The sequence below is a fragment of the Trachurus japonicus genome, chromosome 8 (genome assembly GCF_045865225.1).
Source record: "Trachurus japonicus isolate A0001 chromosome 8, Traja_1.0".
Classification (NCBI taxonomy): domain Eukaryota; kingdom Metazoa; phylum Chordata; class Actinopteri; order Carangiformes; family Carangidae; genus Trachurus; species Trachurus japonicus.
Window position 1 is genome coordinate 12,914,089 of NC_140914.1, and position 17,152 is coordinate 12,931,240.

The 17,152-nt window shown below is 43.1% G+C and overlaps 1 protein-coding gene across 3 annotated transcripts; it reads right to left on the minus strand.

Moving 5' to 3' along the window:
- Nucleotides 1-676: 676 nt before the first annotated feature.
- atp6v0a1a (ATPase H+ transporting V0 subunit a1a) lies at nucleotides 677-16,197 on the minus strand. Of its 3 annotated transcripts, none has more exons than XM_085783930.1 (22): nucleotides 16,100-16,197; nucleotides 14,732-14,900; nucleotides 14,024-14,102; nucleotides 13,704-13,801; nucleotides 13,474-13,602; nucleotides 12,702-12,784; nucleotides 11,708-11,834; nucleotides 11,534-11,616; nucleotides 11,328-11,421; nucleotides 9,818-10,030; nucleotides 8,877-9,027; nucleotides 7,547-7,686; nucleotides 7,261-7,427; nucleotides 7,055-7,145; nucleotides 5,998-6,116; nucleotides 5,669-5,885; nucleotides 5,448-5,555; nucleotides 5,216-5,323; nucleotides 4,586-4,603; nucleotides 3,943-4,060; nucleotides 3,683-3,854; nucleotides 677-1,792 (listed from the first exon to the last, which is right to left on the minus strand). In XM_085783930.1, exons 2-22 carry the CDS (start codon nucleotides 14,846-14,848, stop codon nucleotides 1,699-1,701), a joined length of 2,526 nt encoding a protein of 841 aa, XP_085640056.1. In that variant the 5' UTR covers nucleotides 14,849-14,900; nucleotides 16,100-16,197; the 3' UTR covers nucleotides 677-1,698. The 3 variants fall into 3 exon arrangements, with proteins under 3 accessions (XP_085640056.1, XP_085640055.1, XP_085640058.1); XM_085783929.1 differs by having other exon boundaries at nucleotides 4,586-4,630; XM_085783932.1 differs by lacking the exon at nucleotides 4,586-4,603.
- Nucleotides 16,198-17,152: the final 955 nt, after the last annotated feature.

Below are 17,152 nucleotides of genomic sequence, written 5' to 3' on the forward strand. Positions count from 1 at the left end.
TGTCATCACTGATATTAACAACTGCAGTATTCTGTTAGGCCATTAGAGCTGTGTGTTGACTGAGGTTTTTCATTATTAATTTGAGTTTTTATTTTTATTTTAGTGTTTATTTTATTGCCCACTGAAACAACTTTTAGCTAAAAAACAAAGAGAACAAAAACAGAACACATACCACTGTACTGTATATGCGTTTACACACACATACTGTATATATGTATTGTGTAAATACAGTTTGATGAAGGTGTAATACTGAGGTTCTTGTCAATTCTTCTCCATATTAGAGGGAGTAATTCTTTTCACTCCTGAAGTTACCAAAATAAAGTGTCGTCCTTCAAATGAGAAATGTGATTTATTATCAAGTAACTTCAGTTCTTAACCGAGTAGTTTTTTTTAAAATTTCTTTCTGTTCTCTTCATTTGACTTGAGCTGTAATCAGCATTACTTTCTTATACACATATACCGGTATATATAATAAGAAAATACATGTAAATAATACCGTTTCTACACAGTGAATACTTCTCCTTTTGACAGTTAACTGATGGTGATTCTGTGCTTAGACTTTTCAATGCAGAACTTAGAAGACAGTATTTTTAGATTGCGGTACTACTTTAACTTATGCTGTAGTAAAGACTTTGAATTCTTCCATCAATGCTGCAGAAAAAAAAAACACCACAACTTAAACCACCTCTTTCCACTTTATTGACAAAGAGATGCACATTTAATGAGGGTGCCCAACCATTTCTGAGGAATGAGTTCTATTTTGAACATGTCTGCTGTTTCTCACTCTTGTACTCCCTTCTAAGTGTGAGGAAAACATTTGAAACTTTTCATGTACAAATGAAATCAGCATGAGAAACAAAAAAAAACAAAAATCAGAAATACTGACAATGTCAAATTATATTAGCCTGTTTGCTTGTTAGAGAACATCCACCTACAGATCCTTCCTCAATTCTCTCCATGTGGATCCACACCAACACATCTACAGCAACGTCAGAGCATGACGCGACAAAAGTCGGTTTATCTTCATTTGCACAGAACTGACTGACACCCTGATGGAGGTTCATTTGTATTCCCTTTAGACCCTTATAGTTCTATGTGCGAGGTCAGTACGCATTATATAATAGGAGGTGTCTGCTGTACAAAGTGGGTGTGTGTGTTTTTAGAATAAAACAGATGAGCTCTGTGCACGATTGTTGCCGAAGGATAATGCCAGTAACAAAGAGAAAGAGACAATTCAGATACAGCAATGTGGAAAAGACTCATCTTTTCATCTGTCGAGAAATTTGCACATAATGATCTGTATTGCAACACTCCCACATAGGAACAATGTAGGTTTTATAAAGAATTTCTGCATAAATAATATTAAACTAAATAAAACACAGGTAAAACAAAAAGGACTTCACTTAGACATCACACACACATAATCGCATGATCGCAGTTCATGTTATTTCTCTCTGGAATTAATGACATGATGATTATATAATTTCTGAGTTGATGTTCCAGATTTAGAGATTGATTTGGAAAAGGATGACAAGTTTGAAACAAATGGAGACTGAAAGATAATCTCAAGAAGGTGTGGTGACATTAAGGATGTTGGAAACTGCATCACTAAGGAAAAGAGAGATCACTATACAACAATCACACAGATTCACAACAGATAAGTGACATTAACAGAAGAAAAAGAAGAAGAGTTGTAGCTCATTCTTCAAACCTCCCGTCCAAGATGCTTTCGAATGTGAAGGGGAGGAACTTGAAGCCCTGGCCTGAGTAAAACTTGTTTTGGAACTCCACCCTGAAAAAGAAAAATACAGACCCAATCAGAAACACAATGACCAGGAAGCCTGGTACACGATAACACCGTCGGGCTCATGGTGGTGATGGCTGTCAGGTTGGGTTGGTGGGGCGGTGTGGGGGGGTAAATGCTGAACCGAGCAGCCGTGGCCGATGACCTCTGCTCTTCATTCCGCAGTCTGCACCCCACCTGCACCCGCTCATGTCTACACCTCTGCTCCTGCACCGCGACCGAGGGGGCCAGTTACCTAAGCCTCTTCCTGTCTGGAAAACGATCAGGCTCTATTTTTAAAAAAGGCCACTGCTAAGTGACGGCCTGGTGACCTTTTAACTGAGGACCCGCGGATACCTGCCATTCCCTAAGTCCATCTGTACTGTACATAACTTCCTGCACTTTTTCTTGCTAAAGACATTGACATACATTTATTCTTCTAATATTATAAGCCTGTGTTCTTACTGATTTGGCGTATACTATAAGATAAGACATTTTATGGCTCCATGAAACCTCTGCAACTGCAAGAATCTCTAGGGAGATGTCAACAACTACACCTTCTATTCACCTTTAGTTTGGCAAACAGACACAAGATTATGATTAATTATAAGCTTCTCTGTGCGGAAAAATTCACAACCGATTATGCCCGATGGCCACCGAGTGAAAGCTGAGTCACCCAGCATTCCTGCATAAAGGACAATTATAGAGAAACGTGGCTGCAGCACAGACGTGCTCTGTGGACGTGCCAGTGGATTATGGATCCAGGATGACATTCAGCATAGCCAGACAGACAAAGACAGTGACAAAGGGACGACAAAGGCCTGTCTGTGCCATAGCAAGGAGTCAAGGAGTTGGCTCTGTGCGTACACACACAACACACACACACACAGCACATGTGCACGTGCAGCATAGATGGAAAAAGACAACACTGACTGAGAGCCAGACATGTTCCTGGTCACAAGCCAGGAAAGTGAGTGAGTGGTAGTGAATCACAATTTGGTGATAGCTAATTGGGGCAGAGCCTGAACACAATGTGACTCTGATGGTAACTGGTAGTGCAGTGAGGTTGAAATAGCAATGTATTATAGCCAAATTATCTATGTTTTGGTTTTGATTTCTTGGGTTAAAGGAAGATGCTGACCTATAGTTTTAAATTACTCTTCAACAGGAGCAGTTGCCTCTCATCTGCACATCTCTTTCTGTGTCCCTAGGGACGGCTCACTGAGGACCAAGAGAGTTAAAAAAAAAAAAAAAGGTCTAGCCTGAAGATGGAGCTATAGATCTATAGTTTGCAGTCTTGTCAGTCATTTCATCATAAAGGTTATGTTACAATCTATTTTTTTTTAATTTTTTAAATCAATTATCAACCAGCAGCCATTCAAACGTGTGAATGAGCTTCCTTGGAACAATTAAAGCAGTACTAAAGAACTTTCAGTTTTGGTTGAGTTTGGCGGCGCCTGTGGACCAAAGCGGTAGTGTTTTGCCTGAAGGAAGACTCCATTTCCCATGAACACTAGCGTGAAGCCCTGTAAATATCTTGCATTAAAATTAACAGAAGACATCAAAACTAAGTTTCTGTTTCCAGTGGATCATTTCAAAGTGAAAACACAAACATAATCCATTGCTGAAGTGCCGTTTTGCCTGTTGCCTCCTTGTTGTGACTCGCGAAAGTGAAAGTAAAGTGAGAGCCACTCCTCAAAGTTGCTTAGTGCCAGAGAAAGAGATACAGACCCCCTCAGACCACGACAGAGGTGTCATTCAACTTGTTGTAAGTCGATGTATCATCACAAAAGTTATGAAAATATTTTATGAAGGTTGAAAAGTTCCTTAGTGCTGGTTTAAAAACAGAGAGGAAAATGCAACATACACATTGAAAAACAAATGCAACAAACATCTTACCAGTGCAGTCGCAGTGCGTGCAGGAAGGCAGACAGGCCCTCCATAATAAGAAGAATGGCAACTGTGAGAACAGCGAAGAAGTAAAAGACTATGGCCAGAAGCACGAAGCCTCCAAGGGACCCACTGGAAAGGCCAATGTGCATCACCATGGACCACAGCACCTCCGACAGCTCTGCGCATGGAACAAAGAAAACAACGCATGTTTTTCATCTGAATGTAAATAGCATTCATGTATCTTAGTAAATGTGTGTGTGACTTACGTGCATGAGCCAGACTGAGGGCCCAAAGCCTCAGATAGGAGGCAGTGTTGGAGATACAGCCCAGGCAGTACTCTATAGTGTGGATTGCCTGATGCACTGCCACATCTGCAAAGTTAAACTGTAAGACAAACACATGACATCAAAACAGGCATTTCAGCTTCAAACTCTAGAAAACATCACACCCTCTCAACGACAGGTCCCGGTGTCTGCATGGAAGGTTCATTGTGTGTGCACAATTATGCAGATAACAGACAGGAAAGCCGTTTGCCCCTGTAGAACAAGCAAGAAAACCCCCCAAATTAGGAGAGGCACCATCGTCTTAGGACCCTGTGAACCCGGCGAGTCAGCCACTCTGATGCCTCATGCATACCACCGAGTCTGTAAAGAAGCACCGGCCTAGTGGCCCCCACCGCTCTAGGAATCCCGTCAACCCATGTTTCCAAGTAGAAACTCCTGGAACACGCTGACCACACACACCGACTAACACAGACAACGGCTAAGAGCAGCAGGCAGTGGTTGACAGCAGACAGAGGAGACAAAACGCGAGGGGCAGAAGGAAAACAGAAAACGCTACACATGCACTTTGACAGGGCAGGGGAGGATAGGGAAGAGGGTGGGGGTGCAGCATGAGCTCCTGTCCTACCTCTTCCTCCTCGCGGGCCTTGAGAGCAGGTGACAAAAGGCAACGCTTGGTTATTGACGGCACGCGCACAGACGGACAAACAGACAGACATCAGTAAACAGGAAAAGTAAATGGGAAACAAGAGGAATTCAACATTAGAAAATGACAACATTCTGCTCACACAAAAGAAACGATATCAAAACTCATCCTCTGTCTCGGCTCTGCAGTACGTCCAACACAAACCAGACTGGTCAACAACACTTCCAAAGAAGGGAAGTTTATACTTAGAAAAGTGTACAGAAAAGCAGAGTGGACAGAGACAAAGAGGACATCACTTCAATTGAATCTCTGAATAGCATTTATAATGGAAAAGGGTTTAATAATAACTAAAGAACTGACCCACATAGGAGCTTTTTCCCCCCCCAATCCATTATTAATATCTTTCATTGCAACAGTGTGGAAACATGAGGTATCGGATTCTCTTTCCAACCGTGTCTGAATAATTCAGATCTGGAAGTAGATCCTATAACTTGTGTAACCGCCAGTCTGCTGTTAGTCCAGCTTTGTGGGGAAGTGGGAGCAAATGCAAATATGCACACAGAGTCAATTAGAGAAACAGTTTGCTTGGTGAGGAGGATGCGTCTCTTTTACCTCGGGTTCCTCCTCCGAGTGCTGCGACAGCTGGTCGTGCTGGATGATTTCAGCCTCGTCCTCAGTGGGCCCGTTGCCCACCCTGATCCCTCCGAAGTTTTGTGTACCCTGTAGGGGGAAAAAAAACATTAAAAAATAAAAAAGGTTTCATAATCAAGCGCTGTGTTTAGAAATGGATTGAAATAATTGATTCCATAGAGTGAGAGAGGCTGCACATCTGTTTTTATCTTACCAAATTTTTCCGCCACAGGTACTGTCTCCGCATAACCAGTGTTTTCACTATTAACATACAGGGAACACACGCCAGGGCGATGACCACCAAAAGTGATTGTACACCCATCTACATACACAGGAGAAAGACGGGAAAACCAAAAAGAAAAAGGGAAGGTTATCCTTCTGTGGTTCATATGAGGGCAACAGAACGGGTGTCTGTGACTGGTGAGTGTCTCTGACCTGTCCTGTGTAGAGAGGTTTGTTACTGGGGTCATTGTAGTTGAAGAGGAACATGTTGATGAAGGCAATGAGCAGGCTGGGAGCGTCCCGGGAGGTGCGCGCATCGTACGCCACCCACTTATAGAAGACCAGGATGGCGAGGTAGCCGAACAAACTGGCCATGAAGACGATCTCCGGGATGAATCCCAGGTAGATGTTCAGTGGCTTTTGGAAATACCTGCAGGGAACCACAAGCAGACGATTTGTCACCACGGCAGGGACGCACAAATTGGAAAAGGGACAAAACAACAACAACGTGACAGTGTAAATGAGGATGAAAAATATCTCACAGGTGGTTGAAGAGACTGAGAGATACTCCAAAGAGCATGTGGATGACTCCCAGGACGACAGACATCTTCATCTTGAAGGAGTTGAGGAACGTCAGCTTGTTGGTTGCAATGTTCCATATCTGAGGGACAATATGAGCGGGGTTTGTAAAACAGCAAGTTTATGCAACAAACGTTACCTGACGTTTAACTAATATGAATCATTTGTGCAGATGACATCACATGATTTTATTAAGCTATCAGCTCCAAAGGTCCATGATCACTTCAAAGAGTTTATTGTAACAGAAAACCCCAAAAGATCCAACAAGCAGTTACAGCAAAAAGGAAAAATAATACTAGGTGTGTCTCAATAAATAATAAGTAATTACAACGGTAAAAAATATTTGAGCTACTAGTTCCTTTGCGTTCAAACCAAGGGGGCAGTTGTCGGTCTGAGAAGTGAAGCTCACTTCCGCATTCAAAAACCTGCAATCCCCCTGGCTGTCGCTGGGGGCTGGCTCCAGAAGGGAGCAACTCCAATTGAGCCCCATGTTAAAATAGCCGATTTTACAGCTTAAAAAAACATATTTACAGCCTGGTACATTTTATTTTTTTGGTCTCAATCGATAGTTTCTACCCCCGCACACACTCTGAGGGGGGTGAATTTTTTTTAAACTCTACCGTTTTACTATTATTAGGTTTAAAGTTCTGGCCAATCAGGGCGCAGAACCGTTGAGTGACAGGTCTGGAGACCGCTGCTACGAGGCCAGTGGGCGGGCTCTCGGCCGGCCAACGGCCGCACCGCTCCAAATATGGCAAGTAGAATCCAACATGGCGCGGCTCAAACCCCCGTAGTAGCGGCACAAAACAGACTCCCCCAAACCAATGGGTGACGTCACGGACGCTACGTCCATTCTTTTTACAGTCTATAGTTCAAACTCCCGCCACCACACAGAATAAGTAACAGAAAATAACCACACCCCCTCAATGTATCACAACGCAATGATGCAAACCCATGCAAAAAACAACAAGGCAAAACATATTTTTGCTCCTACAATCAGAATGAAAGAAAAATACTCACCGGATCTATCCCGATGGGGTATGGCCCTTTGAACACTCCATCTATTGCTGGGTCCAACTGCAAAACTTTATTTTCATTAAGTACGTCAAACCTGAACAGATAAAACAACACAACACAACACACATCAATTTTCTGACTTGAGTGGCTGTGTGCCTCCACCAGGCGTCCGTTAGCAACAAGCAGCCTTTTACAGCAGTGACACTCACGTCCAGTTGCCTCCTACTCGGGCGTCAAACATCGGCCTGACGCTCCAGCCAGAGCCAAACACGTTGAGGGACTTGGAGAAGCAGTCGTTGTAAATGATGCCCGTGTAGATGGAGAAGATTCCCATGAGCAGGATGATGTAACGGCCTGCGAACACCATGCTGAACATCTGCCGCAAAACAATTGGTTTAAATGTCAAAAAGGTTTCTACAAAAGCTCATACACCGGGGGTTTATCAATAGTAAGGATGGTGTAGGACCGATGAGGTGGAAATGATGGGATGCATACCTCATTGTCGTTCTTCTGGGCCATGAGCCTGCTCTCTCTCAGTACGAGGTACAGGGCAGCACAGGTCATGAGCGCACCGTGGCCCATGTCACCGAACATGACGGCGAATAGGAAAGGGAAGGTGATGATGGTGTATGGTGCTGGAGACAAGGAGGGAAGGGAGGGAGGCAGGCAAGGCATCACATGAGACGTGGCATGAGGAGTGAAACGACAACAAATGAGCGATGAGTCATGAAACACGGCGTGTCCCCAACAAAGTGAGAATGTGTGACGAAGAAGTGACTGCGGTGCAACGCCAAAGTCGACAAAAAGTTCAACCGTCTTAAAGTGAAATTCCGGCGTAAGTGTAAACCATGGTCAAACACACCGTAACACCGAGTTAGACCCCCCCTCGAGAGATCAATTTGCCCGACCGCTACATTCACGAGATCCACCAACTTCAGCAAATACCGCAATATCGCCACACACGGCGCTCTCCGGATCCACTGTCTGACCGCAACCAAAACGCCACCATTTGCCCAAAATAATGCTCAGAACGGCACCAAATGTCATCAATAGTACACACAGGGTCCCAGCACGTAGTACGAGTTATCAAACATCTGCTAGCTTTGCCTGTTTTCTTTAGCAAGGAGATGCAACTCAACTCACCTACTTCTCCTCCGGGAGCCGCTCGTTGGTGAGGAAGCCCTGACGAGTCGATCACCGAGTGCACCGGAGTTCCGCAGCTCTTAAAAATGCTCATTTGCGCCTATATCGTGGCCAGCACTCGATAATAATAGTTATAAAGTGATATGCAAGATAAAAAAAAAAAAAACTCTGATTGTATTTCCATGAGGTAATTGTTGATTGAGCTGCGGAACTCCGGTGCACTCGGTGATCGACTCGTCAGGGCTTCCTCACCAACGAGCGGCTCCCGGAGGAGAAGTAGGTGAGTTGAGTTGCATCTCCTTGCTAAAGAAAACAGGCAAAGCTAGCAGATGTTTGACAACTCGTACTACGTGCTGGGACCCTGTGTGTACTATTGATGACATTTGGTGCAGTTCTGAGCATTATTTTGGGCAAATGGTGGCGTTTTGGTTGCGGTCAGACAGTGGATCCGGAGAGCGCCGTGTGTGGCGATATTGCGGTATTTGCTGAAGTTGGTGGATCTCGTGAATGTAGCGGTCGGGCAAATTGATCTCTCGAGGGGGGGTCTAACTCGGTGTTACGGTGTGTTTGACCATGGTTTACACTTACACCGGAATTTCACTTTAAAAGATGCAGGGTAAAAAAAAACACACTGATGATCTGAGTAAACACACACACAGATTCAGGCGTGGCACGTGCTTACCGGGGTTGATCTCACGGTAGCTGCCGATTCCGTAGGCGTCCACGATGTTTTGGAAGCCTGAGGTGAACTTGTTTGTCTTGTTGTAGGTGGGTGGGGTCTGTTTGGTCTGCATCCTGTTGAGGATGGAAGGCACAGTGGAGCCACTCTTCTCCTACAGGACAGAAAAACAATGATGATGATGAACAATGATGAACCACTGGATGTACAGTAACAGCAGTATTTAGCTTTGGTCCAATCATAAACGCACAACCGATTACACTCGAGACACATTGAGATCTTGCTGCCGCTTTCTGAACCAGATGTGAACTGATGTGCTTAGAGCTGTGATCAGATCATCTGTAATGCATTTTAATACCAGGTATAACCAGGGCTGTTCACACCTCACCTAAAATATAGCTGTTTACAGCTGTCCATGATGCAAATTGTATGCATGTAAATGTATGCATCTGCATTGTCTCCCGGTTTGATGGCGTCCAGTCGCTAAAAGGAGAATTTTGAGTGCAAAGCTGAGCCAAAATTGAATGATGTGTTTACAAACTGCAACGAACAAACCTACAGATTCTAGCTTTAAAACATCTGTATAAATTATTTCAAACAGTTTCCTTCCTGTTTTGTTTTCCTGTGTCTGCTCTTGACTTGTAATTTCCTCAATGTGGTGGAGTTTAATGTTGCTCCATTTAAACAGTATTGGGTGCTGATATTTGAGTACACACAGCAGCTGAAGCTCACTGAAAAACCAGTCTGTACTAACAATACTGTGGTTTTAGACACATTATTTTCAGACTAGTTCTTCTGCTACATATAAAATGGGTAAACACAGACCTGAATTGACTTTCTAAATATTAAAGCAGGGCTTTGGCGGAGTGCATCTATAAAATGTAGACGAAAAACACCAAATGCCAGAATAGTTTCTACTAACGATGCAGGGTTCAGATACTCACCGTCCCCCTGCGCAGGGCAAACTGGATGGAATCCAGGTCGGACACGGGACACCACACCTCGGCGATCAGACACTTCTGAGTGACGTCGATGTTGCAGAGGTTGAGGGTGTGGTAGATGGCCTTCATCTTCCTCACCTTGATGAACCACACTCTGACCGTCTTGGCCGCGGCCTGCAGGACTCTCTGCCTGTGGTCCTCCGTCTGGTTCAGCACCTTCAGGGGCGGACGAGAGTTTGATATGATTGTCTTATACGTGGAGATTCACACCTTGTATTGTCTGTCCAATATTTAGTCAGGACACTTTTGAAAAAGAGACTTTGAATTGATCAGCAAATTATCAGTGACATTTTCCAACTGTAAACTGTCACTAGAAGGAAAGGTCATCAAACTAAAATTAGCGCTAATGATTCCCATGCTCATTTATGTTCAAAGAATGGGTTTACATTTACCGTGAGTCATACATGTAGGGGCTGCACAGTGTATGTTACAGCGCAGCAGCCGCCTGATCCATTAGCTTTTCCCATAAGAGATATAGGATGTTCCCAGGAATTCTGCTGTATGACTCACATTTTAAGCCGAGTCCCATGATTAGCAAATGGCAGGATATTTAAACTCCTTCTACGGGGGCACAGTCTGGCCCGCTGTCGAGGGGCTTAATGTCCGACACATTGCTGACAGCTCGCCAAATAGCTTGACATTCTTCATCATCCACGCCGGTCTGTCTTTCAGCTCTCACGCCCACGTAGCGACAAGCATAACACAGCATCCACAAACACCAAGACACGCATTCCCCACCCCCCACCTCCCCGATACATACAAAGTGTCAGGTATCTGCCCCTGTCGCCGTTACTGCTACCTCGAGTGTAACGGTCAGTATGTGGGACTGGACGCTACATGTAGGCTGCGGTGAGCACAACAAAAATGAAGAAAGTCAACACTGCAGGCAACTATATGTGTAGTTTCTTGCAGCAGTAGCAGGATCCTGCCCGAGGATATTCCTCTCTGTAAATATCCAGTTGCAAATAAACTACGCCATGTATCCTGCAGGGGCTGGAGTGGGACAACTGATATGTTGATCGACAGCTGAAAAGATCCACTGAGCCATTATTACTCCAACACACAAAGCAGGGTGGTGACAAGGGAGAACTGCAGCTTAAATGACTATCTGCTGCTGGTGGTGATTGGAACATGTGTCATGAAGGATGTGGTCATATCCAACGCCAAAAAAAGGGTTGGGGTTCATTTTCTGTGAAGTTGTCACTTGTGAAATCTAATTCAAATACATTTCCTGCTCATGAGTAGCCAATGGGGATTAGAGGCTGAGAACAAATGGTCGTTATGCCTTATGAAATTTCCTCTATCGACACTTTCCGATGAAGAAAATCTTGCTGACCAGACGGAAGCAAAAAAAAAAAAAAAAAAGAGAACTAACCAGTTCATGTGTGTTTTTGTGCAAGTTTGTGTTTGTGACTCAACAGAGCATGGGAGCTTCCACCAACAGTGTATTTACCATTTGCAGGTCCTCAATGCGAGCATTCACTCCTGCCAGCATCTCTTTCCTCTCCTGGGGGGTTTCTGGACACGGGTACAAGGTCGCTCTGAATCTGAGGAGGAAAGAAAAGGAAAGAAAGGAAACGCAGATGAGGGGTCTGTTCAATGAGAGGAGAGCACTTTGATGATTTGCACGGTCGGATGTCGCTACGTCGGCTGATTTACCCCTCACAGATCTTCTTGACTCTGTTCTTCAGCTGATCTCCCTGGAAGAAGATGATGAAGACAGACTTGTGCACCTGGTCGCCCTGTGGAAATGTCAAACACGGTTAGGATGACGGTGATGTATGCCTGATTACATCTGAGCAAACTTTTTTTGTGTGTGTTAACGGCACAAACCGTGGTCGGGTCCTCCAGTGGATCCTCGATGTCTGCCTGCCTCAGAAACACGTTTCCTCTGCAAACTCTCCACAGCATCCTCTCAAACGTGGGGATGCGTTCTCTGCCGATGACTCCAGCTACGAATCTATCAACGACAATCACATCAAATATTATAAAAACTGCAATATAGCCAAGTTCAATATCCAAATCAGAGGAGCTGCTAGAGTCAAATACAAAAAAATAACACTGTGGTTGAAACACTGTGGTGCTACAGAGACGCTCCCAGCCTATAAACATCTACAAAAAATCCTTCATCCCTCTGCAATAACCACCCTGAACAATCAAAAATGAACACTGCTGCTTTTAACACCCCCCTCCTCCTTTTAGCATGATTGCACAACATTTTTGTTTTTAATGTTTGTTTGTTTTTTACTGTTTTTATACGAGCCTGTCAAAGACGAATTTCTGTCACTCGTGACAGACAATAAAGTTTATCTATCCATCTAAATCATAAATCATGTATTCTCTTGCATCTTATTCAATATATCTATAAAAAAAAATGCAATGGGATTTCATATCATTCAGCCATGTTGACAACAAAACAGTTAACGCTGTTTAAATATTTAGTGTGTATAACTCAGGTCCTTCTGCCTGAATGACTGGAAAAGGCTGTGACAACTTCAGTCTTTACTTTCAAATTATATGAAAAAAATCCTTTGTTGCTCATTTACATTACAAAGAATTTAACCAGACAGTTTCATTTAATTAAGATGAAGGAAATGAAATGATATGTAGTGAGATGCCTACACTTGTAGTGTGTTGAATGGATTTGTTGTGACCCGTGCTGCCTGGTTAATCTTGGCACAGTCTGAGCTGGTGTGTGGGAGATGATTGGCTGCTGGTTACGCTACAGTTTTCGGACGCAGATGGCCCAAGGTGCACAGAGTGAAAATCTCCCAACATGAGTTTAATCCTGTTAAAACTGAGAGAAAACCCCCAGAAACCGACTCACCCCAGTCTGAGAGGAGCCGCTCTGTTGATCTCATTGGGATCCAGCGGGGCGGACGATTCCTCCAGTAAACTGGGGTCCTCCATCTGGAATAGTTAAAGTAGGTTACAAATCATGAGTTATGTGCACTTGTGCTGTTACATTTTATTTACATAAAATTTACATAAAATGCTATGGGACAGAGGCGAGATAAGGAACCAGGGCCAGATTTTACTTCCAGCACAGACAGTGAACTTGGATCAGTTAATGGCTGAACAGCTGCATGTTTGGCTAAATGATTGACCTCAATCAAAGCTCATAGCGCTGTAAAGGATCACTTACATGCTTGTGAGGGCAGTGAAGGGGAACTGATGTTCGGAGCAAAGGTGAAAAAGACAAGGATTGTCCCCCGGCAAATAAACAGTATGCACACAGAACTAAATCTGGGATTACAGCGAATTAAATAGTGTGAATAGATGGTGTGAATGGGCCCAGGTCATGTGAGAAACTATAAAAGATCATGAGTTGAAACACCCTTTGCCAAACCAAGCTGAAATAAGTATTCCTTTGTGTTTGTGTGCGTGACTGACATCTTATCAGCACACAATCTGTATCACACCAATACAACGCTGTGATGACTTGGCTTAGGCTCCACCTCTTCTAATACAAATCCACACATACAACTACACTACCTACAGGAGTGAAATGTCTCACATCTCTCACTAATCACTTCTTCAATCCACCACAGTGTTGTGACATTGCAACTAAAGCCTGTCCGGTGCGCCATGACGCTGACCTCATCAAAAAACTGTTGCGTGCGGCGCAGAATGTGCTTGAGCTCAGTCAGCTCCAGGAAGTTCTTCTTTAGGGCTTCTTGGTTTGTGTTTATTTCCTTCAGCTCATTCTCAAGCTTCTCAAATGTGGCCTGTGGGGGAGACAGAGTGAGAGGTCAGCAGAGGGAGGCGGTGGGTGATAGAGCTCAATGTTTATCTGTGTCAGAGAGAGAGAGAGAGAGAGAGGAGTCACCTCCAAGTCAATCATGTCCCTTGGGAAGGGGACTTCTGGGTTTTCTCCCGTGTCAACGATTGGGATGTTTGCCTTCTTTATTTCTTTCTCCACAAACCCTGCAGGTGAGAAGCAACAAGGTAAACAGCAGGTTGACTCATGCTGGGTAAAGAAGTTTATAGGTGCCTGCCTCTGCTTGTACTGTAGCTTCTGTTTTGTAGGGTGGATACTAAATAAACAAGGCGTTGTTGTGGGTTAGGAAACAAGACTTTGCACCATTGTTAATTCCCACCCGTGGCTCCTGCGAAGGCAAAAGATCTGCTACGTCTAAGCTCACTCACTCAGTTTGCGATCCATCTCTTCACATCGTCGTACTTCGTTGACAAACTTTCGCTGGAACACGTTCACATCAGGATTTAGCTGCAAGGGAAAAAAAATAAAAGGAGTGAGCATCAAGCAACAGAGCATGGACTCATGATTTCTAAGACATGGCATAAGAAAAAATAAAGAAATTGCATCACTAATGTTCCATAAGCTGCACCATAAGCTGCTTTGATACCTATAATTATATGATGTGCTGAAATGTTGACATTAAAGACATTTATAATACCTTTATGATAGTTTATCCATAACTCTTCAGAAGTTTAAACCCCACAAATTGCTTCTAATTATCATTAGAAACTATTATATTGTAAAATTCGATGGTAAGACTAAGACACCACTGTTGATGCACAGACCCACTCTGTTACAGCCCATCCAATACAAGCACAAAGCTTCCCTCAGGGCCTAGGAATGGGTTTCTCATGCGTGGAATGAGGGGTCAGCTGTGAGCACATGATGGACATGATGCAGAAGGCATGCACTTTCTCAACAGTTGGACTGATGGAGTTGTTTTTGTCACAATGCCAGATAACAACACTGACTGATTAACATTTGTTTTTCTTTTTGCACATTTGGAAAATAAGTTTTAAGGTTGTGCAATATGGCAAATCAAATCCGAACTTGTTGTCGTGATTTAGTTCAGGTGGCGACATGATGATGGGACTTACATCACGAAACTGCACCATCCCGATCTCTCCCAGTTCACTGACACAACAGTAGGCAGCTTCGGACTGGAGGAAGAGCTGAGCCAGCGTCATCTCTTCACTCCTGAAGAGTTCCCCCATGATGCTGAAGGGTTTGAGCTCTCTGCCGCCTTAAAAAAATCAACCAGAACCCCTGCAAGACAAAAAAATGTCATCCATTAGTTGCAGTCAAACACACGGTAACATAGATTTTCTGCTTTAGTTTGACATTTACTGTAAAACCGTTCCCTGCATAGCATGCATGTGTGAAAACCACTAATGAGTGGATGTCGATATCAGTTCAGTGTTAGTGTAGCATAGATGTGAGAAGCAGACATGTGATAGAAAGAGAAAAGAAAAAAGTACACCAGCATGCTGATCCCATGATCACAGCAGGAATGTTATGCTGAACAGAGTTTGATCTGCAATCATACAATACAACTACACAGTTTTTAAATTCAAGGGTTTTTTAAACTGAGGCCACAAAGCACATTATTAAATGGCAAATAGAGTAGTTTTTTCTAAGGTTAAAGCTGAAAAGGAAAGGTGGAGATTTTCTTCAGAGACTAATCAGCACAACCTCCAACTGTAAAAACGACCACACAGGGCTTATCTGTGGATTACAAGGTAGCATGTGACCTGTGGCTGTAGTAAGCCTCAATACACAATACATCGATGCTGCTGAGTGCACATTTATTGACTTAAACGAGTTCGTATAATTACATCAACAACAATAAAAGAAGTAACAAAACTGCTGGAGGTTTATCACGTTTAAGAGGTTCATTCCCCAAAACACTGACAATCAGCTGTTATAATTAGCCGCAGCTTCACCTGTCAGAGCTGAAAGGTGTAGGAGAGCTAGCAGCTACTAATAAACCAAACCGGAACTGATACAAATACACAGACACGAAGCCAACAAAACTACAGCATGATAACACAACATATGAAGCGAATTCAGCCTTAAAATTATTAAACCATAGCGGGAAAAAAAACTTTTTATGTGACGGTTGCTAATTGTTAAATTAGCAAGTGTTAGCAAGTTAAACTTCATTATTAAGAACCATATAAACGTCATATAACAGGATATTAAGAGTTGCGGTATTAATATGAACTTTTTCCACGATGTCAGATTGTTAGTTAGATAACTTATATGACGCCTAGTACGTGTGTTTACAGTTAAATTAATGTTGGGGCTAACAAAATGAGCTAATGCTAACTTAACGTTAGCGCACCTGTTGTTCAATATTTTAACTTAGCCCCATTATTACATGACAACATCACCGCTGAATCGTCTCTAGTCTCTACACTTCTTGTAATTGTGATCAAGCAATATATTAGTAAATGTGTCCTTACTGTAGAAGTGGGTGGAAATCCCGTCTCTTTTTATGTTAGCTTTCCGTCTCTGGTTTCCTGCTCGCTGTTTGTTGTGGACTGATCGCTGGTTTGAAGCCGACAACTCGACTGTGTATCGACCTTTCAAAGAGGAAGTGTTGCGGCAAGCCTCCCTCCAAGAGGCCAAAATCACATGAACAACTACACTACTACAGTACCAACCCTCGGGTAACTTCGTGGGGGCGCTAACCTGCACTCCTTTCTAATGACTGCACTTTATTTTCTGAATGTCTATACCGGAAGTTGTGTTCATTGTGTTCCGCTTGACTGTTTGGCGCCTCCCGGTGGAGATAAGACGTAAATACAACCCTATCTTTATGTATCTGTACTGTATGTTTAATAGTTTTTTTGTTTTCTAACAGAGGATAACAAAATCAGTCATGATAGAAAAATAAATAAAAATCTTAATAACATCAATACAAACAGCAGCAATAACACCATGACACATTTAGCTAACGTTGAACTTCAATCCATACTGAAAACAGTCAAGGAAGGATGATGGGGAATCACAAAGTGATCAAAAACGTCTGGTTTTATTTATTCTACCTTATGAATTTACATCGCTCAGCATAGTATGAGTTTTGTTGTAACTTTAATTTTGGTTGGCCGAACCAGAAGTACTGCTTGTTTTTTTGTCTAGCTTTACACATTTGAATTCATATTTAGTTGCGCACCATGACCACTCGAGGGCAGTAAACTGAGACTACGACCTTATTGTTAGCTAATTGGCCGTAACTTACTTTCACCGGTCATTTCACTTAATTTAACTTAATTACAGGTGGACAAGCTCACAAGGAGTGGTGATAACAATAGCTCGACGTGTGGCTCTTGACCTACAACAAAACAAGTGTAAGTGGAGATGGGCTAAATGTTGTTATAAAGGCAGCTAGTTTACACCTGCTAAAGTCAACTAGCTAATAACTCTTTAGTGACCACAGTGCACTCACAACGTGAGCTTCATGACGGCTTGTAATGAATGTAAGTTAAACCAAACAATAATTCATCACTGAAAAC